This window comes from Gracilinanus agilis, chromosome 5 (assembly GCF_016433145.1).
Source record: "Gracilinanus agilis isolate LMUSP501 chromosome 5, AgileGrace, whole genome shotgun sequence".
NCBI lineage: Eukaryota > Metazoa > Chordata > Mammalia > Didelphimorphia > Didelphidae > Gracilinanus > Gracilinanus agilis.
In genome coordinates this window covers 209,725,005-209,740,900 of record NC_058134.1, presented here as the reverse complement: position 1 = coordinate 209,740,900, position 15,896 = coordinate 209,725,005, and the positions used below count along the sequence as shown (strand labels likewise).

At 36.7% G+C, this 15,896-nt stretch overlaps 1 protein-coding gene and 1 pseudogene across 1 annotated transcript in view; one reads left to right on the top strand and one right to left on the bottom strand.

Moving 5' to 3' along the window:
• Positions 1-8,729, bottom strand: part of AKR1E2 (aldo-keto reductase family 1 member E2) — a 33,984-nt gene extending 25,255 nt beyond the window's left edge. The window contains exons 1-2 of the mRNA XM_044679481.1: positions 8,655-8,729; positions 5,077-5,244 (exon numbers count right to left, since the gene is read on the bottom strand). Coding sequence (XP_044535416.1) covers positions 5,077-5,244; positions 8,655-8,693 — 207 coding nt within the window. The 5' untranslated portion in view covers positions 8,694-8,729. The remainder of the gene's footprint in view (positions 1-5,076; positions 5,245-8,654) is intronic.
• Positions 6-3,493, top strand: LOC123249228 (annotated as a pseudogene).
• Positions 8,730-15,896: the final 7,167 nt, after the last annotated feature.

Here is a 15,896-nt window from a genome sequence, read left to right as displayed (position 1 = left end):
TAAACATGCTAAGTTATCATGTTAGACTCTCCCAGACAGAGGTGAGGTAGGTTGTCTAACACAACCAGTTCCATAATCCAAAGAGATTCACGCAAGTTAATTAGCACCAGAGGACAAACATAAAAATTAATACTTGGCTCCAGGGAAAGAACTGATAAATAGAAATAAGTAAGACATAGTTTTATATATGTATTTATATATGTATATATTTTTGTTAAATAATGCCTACTTTAATGGGGGAGAGGAAGGAGGGAGTTAACTGAGTATCTTAACTATTTTAAATATTACAAAAATTATTTTTTTAAAAAATACAGCAAGCACTATCCCAGTTTGTAAAAATCCAGTGGTAATGATGTTAGGGTCAAAGGGACAAAAGAGGCAATTCATAGAAAAGTTAAAAAAACTGGGCATTTAAAACACATAAACACATATGAAAACTGTGATTTTACAAAGAAGTACATTTCCAACTTAACTTGTTCAATATAGTGATTCGATCAATCAATCAAACATTGATTAAATGTCTACTATGTGCCAGTCACTGTTATGGGATAGATCCAAAGGAAAAATGAAACCATCCATACTTCAAAGAAACTTAACGTCTTGTTTCATTGAAGCCATTAGAATCCATAAGCAAATTGTGTGCTTAAAATTTTCCCAAGTAAATTGTAATTTTATAAATTAAATTTTCATTTGAAAGAAGACTCAGCCAACAATTTGATAGGGTTTCCACCAGTAAATTAGTCAAAGGGTCTCATTTTAAGTAACAAATAAGCCAAAATGGAACCCTGATTTGTAAATTTGTTTATTGGTGGGCTGTAAACTCTTGGAGATTAGGGATTATTTTACTTTTTGACTTTGTATCTCCAGATGTGTTCTTATTAAATGCTTGGGGTTTTCTTTTGTGTGTGTGTGGTTTTTGTTTTGTTTGTTTTTGCTTTACTTTTTGTTTGTTACATTAAAGTTCTCAGGTCTCTCCCTCTTTCACCTTCCTGTACTGGAGAAGGTACAAAAAAAAAAAAAAGTAAATATAAAACCATGTCTTGCTTATTTGTAATGTATCAGTTCTTTGGGCATACCCAAGTTATTCTATAACAATATTTGTGTTGTTGTATATAAGTTTCTCTTGGTCCTGCTCATTTCATTCTTTATAATTTTATGTAGGTCTTTCCATGTTTTCTTAAAATTAACCTGCTCAGCATTTTTTATGGCTCAGTGGTATTCCATCCCAATAATATGCTAAAATTTATTTAGTCATTTCCCAATTGATGGGCATCCCTTCAATTTCCAGTTTTTCGCCACCACAAAGAGAACTGCTATAAATATTTTAAAACATATAGGTAGGCTCTTGGGAAAGGTAGAAGAGTAGAGAGAGAGCCACCTCTGGAGATGAGGTCCTGTGTTCAAATCTGACCTCAGACACTTCCTAGTTGTGTGACTCTGGGAAGATCACTTAACCTCAGTTGCCTATCCCTTGCTACTCTTCTGTCTTAGATTTGATACTAAGACAAAAGGTAAGGTTTTAAAAAGAAAACATAGGTTCTTGTCCTTTCTTCCCCATAGGAAATAAACTTAATATCACTGGGTCAAGGGGGTATAGATAGTTTTATAACTCTTTAGGCATAATTCCAGATTGCTTTCCAAAATAGCTTGATCAGTTTATAGTTCCACAGTTATACCAACAGTGTATATGTCCCCATTTGGGATTTCTTCATTCAAAAACTGTCTATTCATATCCTTTGACCATTTATCAGTTGGGAAATGGCTCACAGTCTTATAAATTCAACACAGTTCTCTACATATTTTAGATATGAGACCTCTGTCTGAGAAACTGTCTATAAAAATTTGCCCCAATTTTCTGCTTTCCTTTTAATCTTGGCTACCTTAGTTTTATTTGCACAAAGCCTTTTTAGCTTAATGTAATAAAAATGATCCATTTTACATCTCACAATGCTTTCTTTTTTATTCACAATTCTTCTTCTAGCAATAAAACTGATTGGTAATGTTCCCTGTTCTAATTTGCTTAGGATATCTCCCCTTATATCTAGGTCAAGTATCCATTTTGATCTTATCTTAGTAAATGGTATAAAATAATTGGTCCATACCTAGATTCTACCAAACTGCTTTCTAGTTTTCCCACTCAAATAGTGAATTCCTATCCCAAAAGTTTGAATTTTTACTTTTGTCAAACATAAGATTATTATAATCTGTTACTACTGTTTGTTATGTTTGTTCTATTCCACTGATCTACTTTTCTATTTCTCATTCACTATCAAATAGTTTCAATAATTACTTCTTTATAGTACAGTTTAAAATCTGGTATTGCTAGATCTCCTTCCTTTATAGTTTTTCATTAATTCTTTTGATATTCTTGAGCTTTTGTTCTTTCAAATGAATTTTATTATTTTTTTTCTAGTTCGGTAATTTTTTGGTAATTTAATTGGGATAGCATTGAACAAGTAGATTAGTATAGGTAGGGTCGTCATTTTAATTATATTGGCTCTGCCCAAAAATAAATGCTTCTTGACGTGACTACATGGCTGCTGGGAAGATGGGAAGAGAATAAGGAGGTAGGTGGGATGGGGTAATAGGAAGTCCCAGTCTGGAGTAGTAGGAAGAGGCCCCCTTTGCTTCTGTTGCTTAACTACGGGGATCATTCTGGACATCAAGATCAAAAGGACCAATAAAGTGTATTATGTTGGGGAAATGCTCTCTGGTATAGTAGTTATATCTAGCAAAGCTTCTCTATGACATCAGGGAGTTTTAGTAATAATGGAAGGATTGGTGAACCTGCAACTCAGTGCCAAAAGTTTTGGTATGTTTGAAATTTTCTCTAATTCTGTTAAGCCTATCTGAGTTTTTACCAGTTCAAGAGAATTTGTGAAGCCAGGAACATTTCTCAGTGGCAAAATAGAAATTCTTTTTGAGTTCCCTCTTCATGTGAAGGTTAATATATTATATTATTATATTTGTCATATTATATTTGTCAACATTTGGTATACCCTCAGGGGTGACACTCTCTTTTGGCTAAAGATTTGAGGAAGACGTGAATTCATCTTCCATTTTACTATGAGAAAAGTAAATCAACTGAAGATTTTACAGCTGCTGAATGTTAAATTTCTCATCAAATTTTCTCATCAGAGGACATTTTCACTCAACTAACCATGTTATTACACAACCACTCACGGGGGAGCTGGTGGTGGAGAACTCAGAAGCTACCACTAAAAACACAAGTTACTGTTGAAATGAAACTCTGCGGCTGTGCAAAAGGCTATGCTAAGAGATGCTACGGAGATTCAGAATATTCAAACTGTTGAAGATGATGTCTGCAAAAGTCTGTCTGTGCCCCCAATACATGTTGTTCCCCGGACTCTTCACCTGTCCCATTCTTGATACTAGCAATTTCAAAGCAGAATTTGAAGGTAAGATTTTGTTCCTGCTTCATCATAATTACCTCATCATAAAGAACTTTCCACTGAAATTCTGCAGAAATTAAAGGATGAAGATGAAAGCTTGGGAAAATGAGATCAAAAAGTTCAAATGGCAGATAGACTTTTACTAGGATGAAAAGTTTTAAAAATACACTTATTGAGGTGGGGGTTTTTTTGTTTGTCTTTTTTTAAATCTTACCTTCTGTCTTGGAATCAATACTGTGCATTGGTTCCAAGGCAAAAGAGTGGTAAGGACTAGAAATGGGGGTTAAATGACTTGCCCAGAGTCACACAGCTAGGAAGTATCTGAGACCAGATTTAAACTAGGACTGCCTATCTCTAGGCCTGGCTCTCAATCTACTAAGCTTCCCCTTTTCTTTATTATTCTGATCAGAAATGAATTTCATGTCTTAGAAATTATAATTATAATTATGTCTCATTTTCCTTTTGGCTGCTATTTCTAGAATATATGGGTTTTTAGTCATTGGATTCAGTGACATATTTTCTTTGAAATTCAAAGATTTTATTAGTGTTAATGAGATCACTTGGCAGAAAAGATGCTTTTGTACTTAGAACAAACTTTTCTTCTATAGGTATTACAATGAAGAATTTTGTAATAATGTTAACATGACTGAAAATTTAGGAGAAATAAAGGAAATTGTAAAGATCTAAAAAAACCAACACAAACGCTCATTGATTGATTGTTCTTCCTTGTTGTCAGGGATGAATCTGCAGCCATAATTATATCCATTTATTCATAGCAATATCCATACAGTGTGATAATTCATGTCATTTTTACCCAATCTGAAACCATGTCATATGATTTGGAGAGCCAAGAACTGGAAATTTTCTTTCCTAAGTTTATTCTGCTGATATTTAAATGACTTGCATTTCCTCTAGCTATATTACATGATGGAATAAACCACCAGTCTGGAAAGAACCACAGGATCCAGGAGCATGACAATCCAGTATAAAATATTTTACATAATCTATAAAATAGATCATCTACCTACAGATAAGTAAGACTTGACCATGTATGTTTGTATATTTCATTCAATAATTCAATAGCCTCCTATGAAGTGCCTGTGAGATAAATAGCATAGAAGAACTTTCTCCAGGTTATTTCACTTGGAGAACATTAGAGAAGTAATATGTTTGATAGCCACCCCTGGAGAGTCATAGTTTTATTTTTCATGAAAATTTCTAGGTAGCTCTCCTCAATTTACATTAGAATTGGCCTAATTTGTTGGAGTTCTCAAGTCTATGGGGTCATGGTACTTGGCAGAGTGTTAGGCCAATGAACACACCAGAGAAATGAAGTCTCTGACCAATGTACAAGATTAATTTGTCAGCATGTCCTTCAGGACTCTAAACAATCCTGCCAATTCTCCCAGCTGTGAGTGCGAGGGTTATTCTCCCAGAACAGGGTCCGCAACCTTTTTGGCTGTGAGAGCCATAAACGCCACATTTTTTAAAATGTAATTCCATGAGAGCCGTACAGTTCTCACAGTGCTGCTCCTGTAACAGTGACTGAAAAAAAATGGACTTTATGGCTCCTGCAGAAAGAGCCATATCTGGCCCTCAAAAGAGCCACATATGGCTCGAGAGCCATACATTGCCAACCCCTGTCCCAGAAGAAAGGTCCTACCTTGCTGACAATGAAAAGGTCCTCCCGTTTCACGGTGCCTTCCTTGATCTTTTGCTGGATGCCTTCTCCCACTTCCTTTTCATTGTGGTACAAAAAGGCACAATCAAAGTGGCGGTAACCCAGGTCTATGGCAATCTTCACTGCTTCAGTCACTTGATTTGGAGAAGCCTTTAGCATGAGAAAAATAAAAATCATTCCATGTGAGATTTTGAGCCTAGCCATGTTCTTTTAGTTTTGCTTCTAGAGGCCAGTGAACAAGTGAACAGGTGAAAAATCAACTCTACAGATACATCAATTACACTCAATTAATTAATTAAGAAAAATAAAAAGAATAGAAATCAACAAAGATTTATTAAGTATGTCATGAACTGTCATGAAATCAATAAAGATTTATTAAGTATGTCATGAACTGTCTTGAACTGTGAGAGGCACTGTGGATCTGAGGACAAAGTGGAAAACCATCCCTCCTCGAAAGGGGTTTATGTCCTAATGGAGGACACAGCAAGCATACATAAAACTACTTATGGTACAAATATAAGTAAATGCATATATGAGATACACACAAGGTAGTTTGGGAAGGATGGCACTAATGGTAATGGGGGAAATCAGAAAAGGCTTCATGTAGAAGATGGTACTCATGATGCATCTTTTTTTTTTTTTTAACACATTCTATCTTAGAATCAATAGTGTGTATTGTTTTCAAAGCAGAAGAGTGATATGAGCTAGACAATGGGTTAAGTGACTTGATGGGTCACATAGCTAGGATGTATCTAAGGATAGATTTGAACCCAGGACCTCCATCCTCTCTGAGCCTGGCATTTATCCACTGAGCCACCTAGCTGCCCCCCACCCTTTTCTGCATTATTAAATATGATTTTCCTTCAAGCACTCTACAGACTAGTTAAACTGGCCTATTACTCTTCCTCATCCAGGATGCTCCATTTCTCATCTATATGCTTTTGGAACTAGCTATTTTGGTCCTGGAAAGTTTTTTCTTTTAATTAATTAATTGGGAATGTTTTTCCATGGTTATAAGATTCATGCTCTTTCCCTCCCCCCTCCCAGAGCTGATAAGCAATTCCACTGGGTTTTACATGTATCATTGTTCAGAACCTATTTCCTTATTATTCATATTTGCAATAGAATGATCTTTTAATGCCCAAACCCCAATCATATCCCATCAATCCACATGATCAATCATATATTTTTCTTCTGCCTTTCTACTCCCACGGTTCTTTCTCTGGATGTGGATAACATTGTTTCTCATAAGCTGCGAAGTATTCTTCCTCATCTTTGCCACTCAGAATTCCTATTCACCTTTAAGAATTTAGCTTAAGATCCCCCAGTTGCTAGTGCCCTCCTCATCATGTAAATCTCGTTTGTAACTTTATGTTCATTTTGTCTGCCTCAAAAAAAATCTAAGCTCCTTTAAGTCAGGGATTAATTTCTCTTTTATTCTTTGTCAGTCTAGTGCCCTACCACAATGCCTGGACTTTATTAGATGCTTTAAAACATTTGATTGACCGATTGATTAAAGGGCTTTAAATACCAAACACGATGAATTAATATTTGATCCTAGAAGTTGTTGGGAACCACTGGAATATATCACGTAGCAAAGTGTTAGGTTTGGACTTACACTTTAGGGAAATCACAATCACTTTGGCAGGGATGTGAAGGATGGAATTGGAGAGAGAAGAGACTTGAGACAAGGACACCTACTAAAAGTCCAGAAGAGAGGTGATGAGGGCTTGAAGTAGGGCAGCAGCTTTTTGTAGAGGGAAAGAAACAAATTTAAGAAACCTTGTGGAGATAAAAATGATAATGTCTGGCAACTAATTAAATATATAGGTAGAGTGAGGAAGAGTGAGTGAGAGCTTAGTGAGAGACCTAATTAAGCCGGATGATCCTGTGAGCAGTTAAGAATGAAACTGGGATGAAGATTACAAAAAACACAAAAATGGAAAAAGTAAGTCAAATTTCCATAATAAGTCCTATTCCCACTAAGGACAGTAGCCCCACCATATTTGGACTCTAATTATATTCTCAATGGGCTGTTTGAGGAAAAAGCAATGAATGATACAAGGAACACACATGGGAACAAAACCTGGACAAAGCCAAGTATACACAAAGGATTTTATTCTAGAGCCAATACAATTTAGAGGACATTGAGGGAGCAATTCTCAGGTATTTGAAAGGGCAATATACTAAATGTTTAGGGAAAAAACACAGATATTATGAACCCCAAAAGGCAATTGAGGAAATATAAATAACTACCAACATATATGCCTATTTTCACATCCTTACAAAAGCCTGTGGGAATAATCCACAAGTATATCAAGAGCATATGTAATAAATAGGATGAGACAGGAACAGGGAAACTTTTGTAAACAAAATTCTGCAATAGTCACATGACTGACTGAAAGAAGTAAAAAATACAAGTGTCTCCTATAATTATCTTTTGCTGACTATAAAAACAAATTCATCTACAGAGCAAAATGTTTCTTTAAATTAGATTCTCTTCCAACAAGATGGCATCTATGTATAAGTTAAATTCACATATAACTTTCCCTGAAAGATACAAAAACCAAGTTGACTTCATTGAATTATTATTTTTTTTTGTACAGTCATTTCAGATGACTGAAATCTTTATGATCCTATTTGGGGTTTTATTGGCACAGATACTAAAGTGCTTTGCCATTTCCTTCTCCGATTCATTTTACAAATGATCACATATACTATCAAAATAAAAATTTATATAATTATATCTATCAATACAAAGAAAGCTTTGGACAAAATAGAATATTATTTTCTGTGAAAACACTAGAAAGTAGGGAGAGCTAGTTGACCCAGTGGATTGAGAGCCAAGTCTAGAGATGGGAGGTCCTGGGTTCAAATGTGACCTGAGACCCTTCCTAGCTTATGACCCTGGACAAGTCACTTAATTCCCCTTGTTTAGCCCTTACCGCTCTTCTGCCTTGGAGCAAATGGATTCTAAGGCAGAGGGTAAGGGTTAAAAAAAATTAATACCTACCTAAAACCAAGGGCAAATTGTCATAAGGAAAGCTAGAACTAGAAGCCTTTCCAGCAAGATCAGGAGTGCAGCAAGAAAGTCCACTATCACTATTACTATTCAATATTGTACTAGAAATGCTAGTTAACAATAAGACAAAAAAAAAAAAAAAGAAAGAAATTGAAGGAATAAGCAGCAAGAGAAAACAAAATGATCGCTTTCTGCATATGATATTGACTCACTTCGAGAACCCGAGTCAACTAAAAAGCAACGGAAATAACTAACAAGAGTTGCAAAATATAAAATAAACCTGCGCAAATCATCAGCATTTCTGTATATTATTCAGCAGGAAGAGACGCTCCGAGAAGGTAAGAGGGAGAAATAACCAGCGTTAAGCGGCAAGGGCTCCTTCTCCCTGCCTATCTCTACCAGCCATCAGCTTGCTTGGGGCCAAAGCCCAGAAGGCAAGAGCAGAAGTGGGCAGCTCGCCCTGCGGGGGTCATGCCAAGCCTCCCCCCCCCCCGGACTCCTGCCCCCCCCCCCACAAGGTAAGGGATGCATCCTCTACCTTCCAGGTGCCCAGACCCAGGCGAGGTATTTTCTCCATCCTGCTTCAGGCTCGTCCAGATGATCTCAGAGCGACTCCACCGGGGACACTCTGGGATCAGGAAGAGACTTAAATTGCTTTTCTTGATTGGCTGCTCGCTGGAGTCCTTTATTTATTTATTTATTGGTTTCCGCCACTCCCCTCCCCCGGAGCTGTCCGTACACGCGGGCTAAATCAAATCGAGAAGAGGCCACGATTATTTGGGCTCTTCCAAATTTGGCTGTTTCCAACTTGGAAAAAATGCAGTGATTAATACCGTAACTTGTCTGACAGGCAGCCAGAGATGAGAGATCGGAGGGCAGCAGAGATTTGAGTGGGAATTGGGGTAGATTTGAGAATCATTACAGCATAATCCACCTCCTGCGAGAGAAGGCTGAATGCAGATGAAAGCATACTGTTTTTTATTCTCTTTATCTTTCTTGGGTTTTGTTTGTATTTTCTTTCACAATATGGCTAATTGCATAAGCGATATCAAATTTCTTCCTTCTCAAGAAGGGGGAGGGAGAGAATTTGGAATTCACAATTTTCAAAAATGCATATTTAGGAGCAGCCAGGTGGCTCAGTGGATGGAAAACCAGGCCTGGGAATGGGAGGTGCTGGGGTTCAAATCTGACCCCAGACACTTCCTAGCTCAGTGACTCCAGTCACTTAACCCCAAATGCCTAGTTCTTACCTTTCTTCTGCCTTGGAACGGATACTTAGAATCCATTTTAAACAGAAAATAAGGGTTTAAAAAAGCAATTGAATGCTTTAAAATTTTTATATGTTATTGGGAAATATTCAGATATACATTCATATTACTTTATATTAAGTACATTTATTCATTATATTTAATCAATGACATAGATGTTATTTGTAGATAATTTAATTTTTATATATTTATATAACTTTACATATAATATATACATATATTAAATGAAAATCATCTGCATAGAAATAGCAATTAAATTCATTGGAGCTGATAAGTTAATGAATGAAAGTAGTAGAGGGAAAAGAGGAGAGTCCAAGATAGTGCCACTCCATCCATCTATCCTTGGAGTAGGTGGTTGCTATAGCAATACTATCATAACAAGCTTGGGGATAGGGAGGGAGGGAAAAGGAAAGAGGTGACTGGGAAGTAGATTAAGGGATGGCTTAGCCTGGAGCAAAAAAAATTAAAATTAATCCTCTAAGAATGTACAAAAATTAATTCTTTTTGAAGAGGCAAAAAATTGGAAACTGAAAGGTTGTCCTTCAGATGGGGAATGACTAAACAAATTATGATATGTGAATATATAATACTATTGTGTTAAAAGAAGTGATGGTTTCAGAGAAACCTGGGAAGACTTGTATGGACTGAAACAAATGAAGTGAGCAGAACTACTAGGAGAACAATTTATACAATAGCAACAATATTTTAGGTAAAGGCATACAGCTTTGAAAGATTTAGGGAATTCTGATCAACACAATGACCAACTACAATTCCAGAGTACTCTTGATGAAGTATGTTTCCTATCTCCTACTAGAGAGGTGAAATGCCCAGCATGCAGATTAGATATATTTTATTTCCGGATATAACTAATGGGACTCAGTAGGGTAGTGGGAAGTAGATGTTTGAGTGGGGAAAAGACAGATTTTCATCAATTGAAAAAATAAAATTAAATATTATCAAAAAAAAAGATTTGTTAAGGATGTTATAGTCTTCCTCCAATTATAATATATTGGATAAACATATTCTAGAAAGATAACCCAATTAAATAAATATCAGAGTTTGAAAAAGAATATCAAAATATGTAGTACTTTTATGATCTAACAAGGATAGAGGCTATATCCTGGAAAACCAAAGAAAAGAAACTTCTGATGTCTCCTGCTCTGTACTAATGATCTCCTAATTGCCAAATCCAAAGGCCTTTTCTCCTCCTTATTCTCCTTGACTTCTCTGTAGCCTTTAACATTGCTGATTATTCTCTTCTTGATATTCTCTTCCCTTTAGGTGTTTGGTTCACCACTCTCTCCTGATTTTCCTCCTACCTATCTGATATCTCAGTCTCCTTTGCTGTATCTTCCTTCAGATCATGCCCTCTAACTGTAGGTGTCCCTTAGGGTTCTGGAGTTCTCTATCCCTCTTTACTAATTCATTGATGATCTTGTCAGTTCTCATAGATTTAATTACCATTTTTATGCAGATGGTTCTCAAATCTACCTTTCCTGTCCCTATCTTCTGACCTCCAATCTTGAATCTCCAACTGCTTTTCAAACTGGAAGTCTAGTAGGTATCTTAAACTCAATAAGTCCAAAACAGATTTCATTTTCTTGCCCCAAAACCTACCTTCCCTATTACTGTAGAGGGTAACACCATCCTCCCAGTCCTTCAGACTTCTAACCTGGAAGCCAACCTGGATTCCCCAATATTCCTCATCCCTTATATCCAATCTATTGCCAATGCCTGTTAATTTGACTTTCGTAACATCTTTCTTAAATGGCCCCTTCTCTCCTCTGACACTGTTACCCCTCATCACCGTATGCTAGGACTTTTGCAAAAGCCTTCTGCCTTCTCTTCAAGTGTCTCCCCACTTCAATCCATTCTCCATCCAACCACTAAAGTGATTTTCTTAAAACATAGCTCCATGTCATCCCTTACTCAGTAAACTCCAGTGACTTCTTATTGCCTCCAGGAGCAAATAGAAAATGATCTCTTTGGCCTTCAAAGCCAAAAATAACCTAGCCCTCTCCTATCTTTTTGATATTTTTATATCTTACCCCCCCACATATTCTCTGATCCAGTGACACTGACCTCCTGGCTCTTTCCAGAAAAAGATACTCCATCTCTTGGCTCTAGGAATTTTTCTTTGGTTTTCTCCTGTTGGAATGTTCTCCCTCTTCTACTCCAATCCACCTAAAATCCCACCTTCTTCAGAAAGCCTTCCCAAGACCTTCTTTCCTCTCTGAATTCCAATGCTTTCCCTCTTTTATTTCCTATTTATCCTATATATAGCATGCTCTGTATATATTTCTTCACATGCTGCATCTCCCATTAGATTGCTTTGTTTCATTTTGGTTTTGCCTTTACCTTCCATCTTAGAATCAATACTGGATATTGGTTCCTAGGCAAAGGAGTAGTGAGGGCTGGACAACTGGGTTTAAGTGACTTGCCCAGGGTCACACAGTTGGGCAGTGTCTGAGGTCAGATTTGAACCCAGGACCTCCAGTCTGGCTCTCTTCCACTGAGCTACCTAGCTGTCCCCCTCCATCATTAGATTGTAAGTTTCCAGGGTCACACAGTTGGGAAGTGTCTGAGGTCAGATTTGAACCCAGGACCTCCATCGCTCTCTTCCACTGAGCTACCTAGCTGTCTCCTCCATCATTAGATTGTAAGCTCCTTGATTGGTAGGGACTTTATTTTGCCTCTTTTTTGTATCCCCAGTGCTTACTTGAGTTCCTAGCATTTAGTAGGTTCTTAATAAATTTTTATTGAATTGAATCGAATTGTTGGCTTTCATTATGTTGCATCCTTACTTCACTGAGGATCTGACCAGGGAGAGAAAGAAAATAAAGTTGAAAGGACAGTGAAGAAGCCTCCCATTCTGGAGGGCAATTTGGAATTATGCCCGAAGGGCTATAAAACAATTCATGCTCTTTGATCCAGTAATACCACTATTATGTCTGTATCCCAGAGAGATAAAAAAAAATGGGAAAAGATCTGCTTGCACAAAAATATTTACAGCTGCTTTTTGTAGTGGCAAAAAAATTGGAAACTAAAGGGAATTGGAAACTGTCAGTTGGAGAATGGCTGAACAAATTGTGGTATGGGAGGGTGATGGAATACTATTGTGTTAAAAGGAATGATGAAAAGGATGATTTCAGAAAGAGCTGGAAAGACCTGCTTGAACTGATGCAGAATGAAATAAGCAGAACCAGGAGAACATTGCACACAGTAACAGCAATATTATGGAATGATCAGCTATGATAGACTTAGCTGTTATTGGCAATACAATGATCCAGGATAATTCTGAAAGACTTATGACAAAGAATGCTATCCACTTCCAGAGAAAGAACAGTTGGAGTAGAAATGTGATGAAAGCATATGATTTATCACATGTTTATTTGGGTATATGATTTGGGATTTGGGTTTTATAAGATTATTCACTTACAAAAATGAATAATATGGAAATATGTTTTGTGTGATAATACATGTATAACCAACATTGAATTGTTTGCCAGCTATGGGAGCAGGGATGGAAGAAGAGAGGAAGAGAATTTGGATCATATAACTTTGGAAAACTTATGTAGAAATCTGTTATTACATGTAATTTGTGTAAATAAATTTTTTAAAAATTAGTTTTTAGAATCACCAAATTCTAGAGCTGGAATAAAAAGTCAGGTGCCTGGCCACCTTTTGAGACTTATGATAGTCACTGAAAAATTTTCAAGCCTAGGTTGCTAGAATAATTATGGGAAAACTGTGAGAAAATAGAGAAGTCAGGAGAATGAGTAGATTTTGAATGGTAGATAACAAACATCATTTTAAAAATACTGAGGTTAAGGCAAAAGCAAAATATCCAAGTGAAAAAATCTAGTAGGCACCTGGACATCATTTAGTATGCTATTGAAATAAAGACTTCTCCCTGAAAATTAAAAAAAAGAAGAAGAAGAAAAAGTCAGTTTATCAAGTGACCAATTTGTCTTTGCCTACAAAAAACTACAATAGAGAAGAGAAAGGAAAAGAAGAGGTACTTATATAGCACTTACTGTGTGCTAAATGCTTTACAAATATCATCTCATTTGATCCTCACAATATCCCTGGGAGGTAGGCTTTGTCATCACCATTTTGTAGTTGAGAAAACTGAGACAACAGAAGTTAAGTGACTTTCCCAGGGTCATATAGCTAGTGTTTGAAGTTGGATTTAATTCAAATCTTTCTTATTCTAAGATTAGTTCTCCAACAAAATTAACAATCAATAACTCCCAGCCTCCTTTTACAATCTTTAATCAAGTAATTTAAGGAAGCTATTTTTTGTACAAACTTGAAAGTTTGAAAAGTACTCAGAGGCAGCCAGAGTGCCAGGCCTAGAGTCAAGAGGACTTGGTTTCAAATCTGGTCTTAGACATTTCCTAGCTGAATGACCCTGGGCAAGTCACTTGATCCCAATTGCCTAAACCCTTACCCTTCTGTCTTAGCAATATTTCCAAGATAGAAATTAAGGGTTTAAAAAATAAAGAAGAAAGAAGAGAAATCATCTTATCCAACTCCTGACTTAAGTAAGAATCCCCTCTACAACATGGTAGCATGGTTCAATGAACCCTGGATTTGGAGACAAAGGACCTGATTCAAATTCTAGCTCATTTACTACCTTTGTACCTGTTATAAAGTTTCTTCATCTTTTTTGGCTTCAATTTCCTCATATATAACAGGGTGAAGTTTAATCATTTTTAGATTCCACTCAAGGTCTAAATGAATGATTCTATGATACTCAGCTTATAGTCCAGCAATTAGCACAGTGCCTGGAGCATGATAGGATCATGATAAATGCTTGTTGATTATCCATTTTGCAATGAAAGATCTCCAAGAACATATCTCCTGAGGCAAACACATTCTTCTGATGAACTATCTGTTCTATTTTTTAGAAAAATTTCCTCACATTAAGTTGAAATGTGCCTCCCTGTAATTTCCACCCTTTACACTTTCTGGGACCAAGAAAAATAAGTGTGAGATTCAAGTAAGAAAAACTGGAACCTCAGGCAAAGGTCTAGTGTAGTGCAAATATGAGATCAGATATTAAATTAAATGATCAAAGTACAGGTTTGACAGAAAGCCAAGGACATGATTCTCACATGGGATATCTTCTGAATGTGCTTTATCCCATCTCACCTAATCTAGAGATACCTCTGACCTAGAGATAATATGGAGCCACTAGAGTTTATTAGATAAGTGGAGGGTGAGATGGTCAGATGTACATTTTAGAAAAATCATTTTGGTAACTGTGTGGAGGATGTATGGAAGTGGGGAGAGGTGAGACAGGAAGGTGTGAAATTGATTATTGGTTACTGATTATTGATTTATAGTTAAGACTTTAGTTCATCATAACAGTAACCAACCCAACCAAGATTTAATGCTTAGAGTATTACCATGCAGGTCTAATGTTGAACCCTCAATAAATGAACAAAATAATATCCCAATAGAGGAGAATGTTATAGGAAGATGACTAAATCTGTGCCCCACTCCATAATACCATTGATTCTGGAAGACTCCTAGTCTGGGAAGGCACTACAGGGTTAGCTGTCATGAAGCCTTCCTCATGATATCGGCCAAATTTGAGGTGCCATGAGAGATGAAGACTCTTAGATGGTCAGATAGTATAATTAAGAACCAATCACAATCTTAGTTTGAGGGACTTCTCTGGTCTTATGTAACTATGAATCTGTATTAAAAAGCTTCTCTGACTGTATTAGGTGTCTTTGGTTACTGAGGGACCACTGACCTCTGTTATTGGTAACTGCTAGCCTTGTCAATAAATTGATTAAATGTGGATCTTTTCCACCCCTGTTTCTCATTATCTCAGATTTATCTCAGTACAGGTTAATTAGGAAGTTAATGTAATAGTCCAAGTGAGGGTTCATAAAGACCTGAGCTAGGGTGGTGGCCATTGGGAATGACAATAAGGGGACTTCTAAAAGGCATGTTAAAATCTATAAAACTTCTGCCCTGAAAACAAGTGGATGATTCTGACCAAGACTGGTCAGAAGACATATGTAGTTGTTTTTTTCTTGATTCTGTCCCAGATCACTGTAATAGCTTCCCAAATGGTTTCATTGCCCTTCAGACTTTCTTCCCTTCTAATCCATCCTTCATAAAGATGTAGAATTAATCTTCCCTGCTTAAAAATCTTCACTGGATCCCTATTGCCTAAAGGAAAAAAAATCACAAAAAATTTTCATCTATATTTTAAGGCTTTACACAAAGCTCTTCCGATCTGCCTTTCTAGTATTATTTTGCACATCTCTATCTTCATATACTCTTTGTGGATTCTAAATTCCAACCTATTGTACTAGCTGCACTCCAATTTTTTTTTATTAAAACCCTTACCTTCTGTCTTGGAATCAATACTGTGTATTGGCTCCAAGGCAGAAGTGGTAAGGGCTAGGAAATGGGGGTTAAGTGACTTGCCCAGGGTAACACAGCTAGGAAGTGTCTGAGGCCAGATTTGAACCTAGGACTTCCCATCT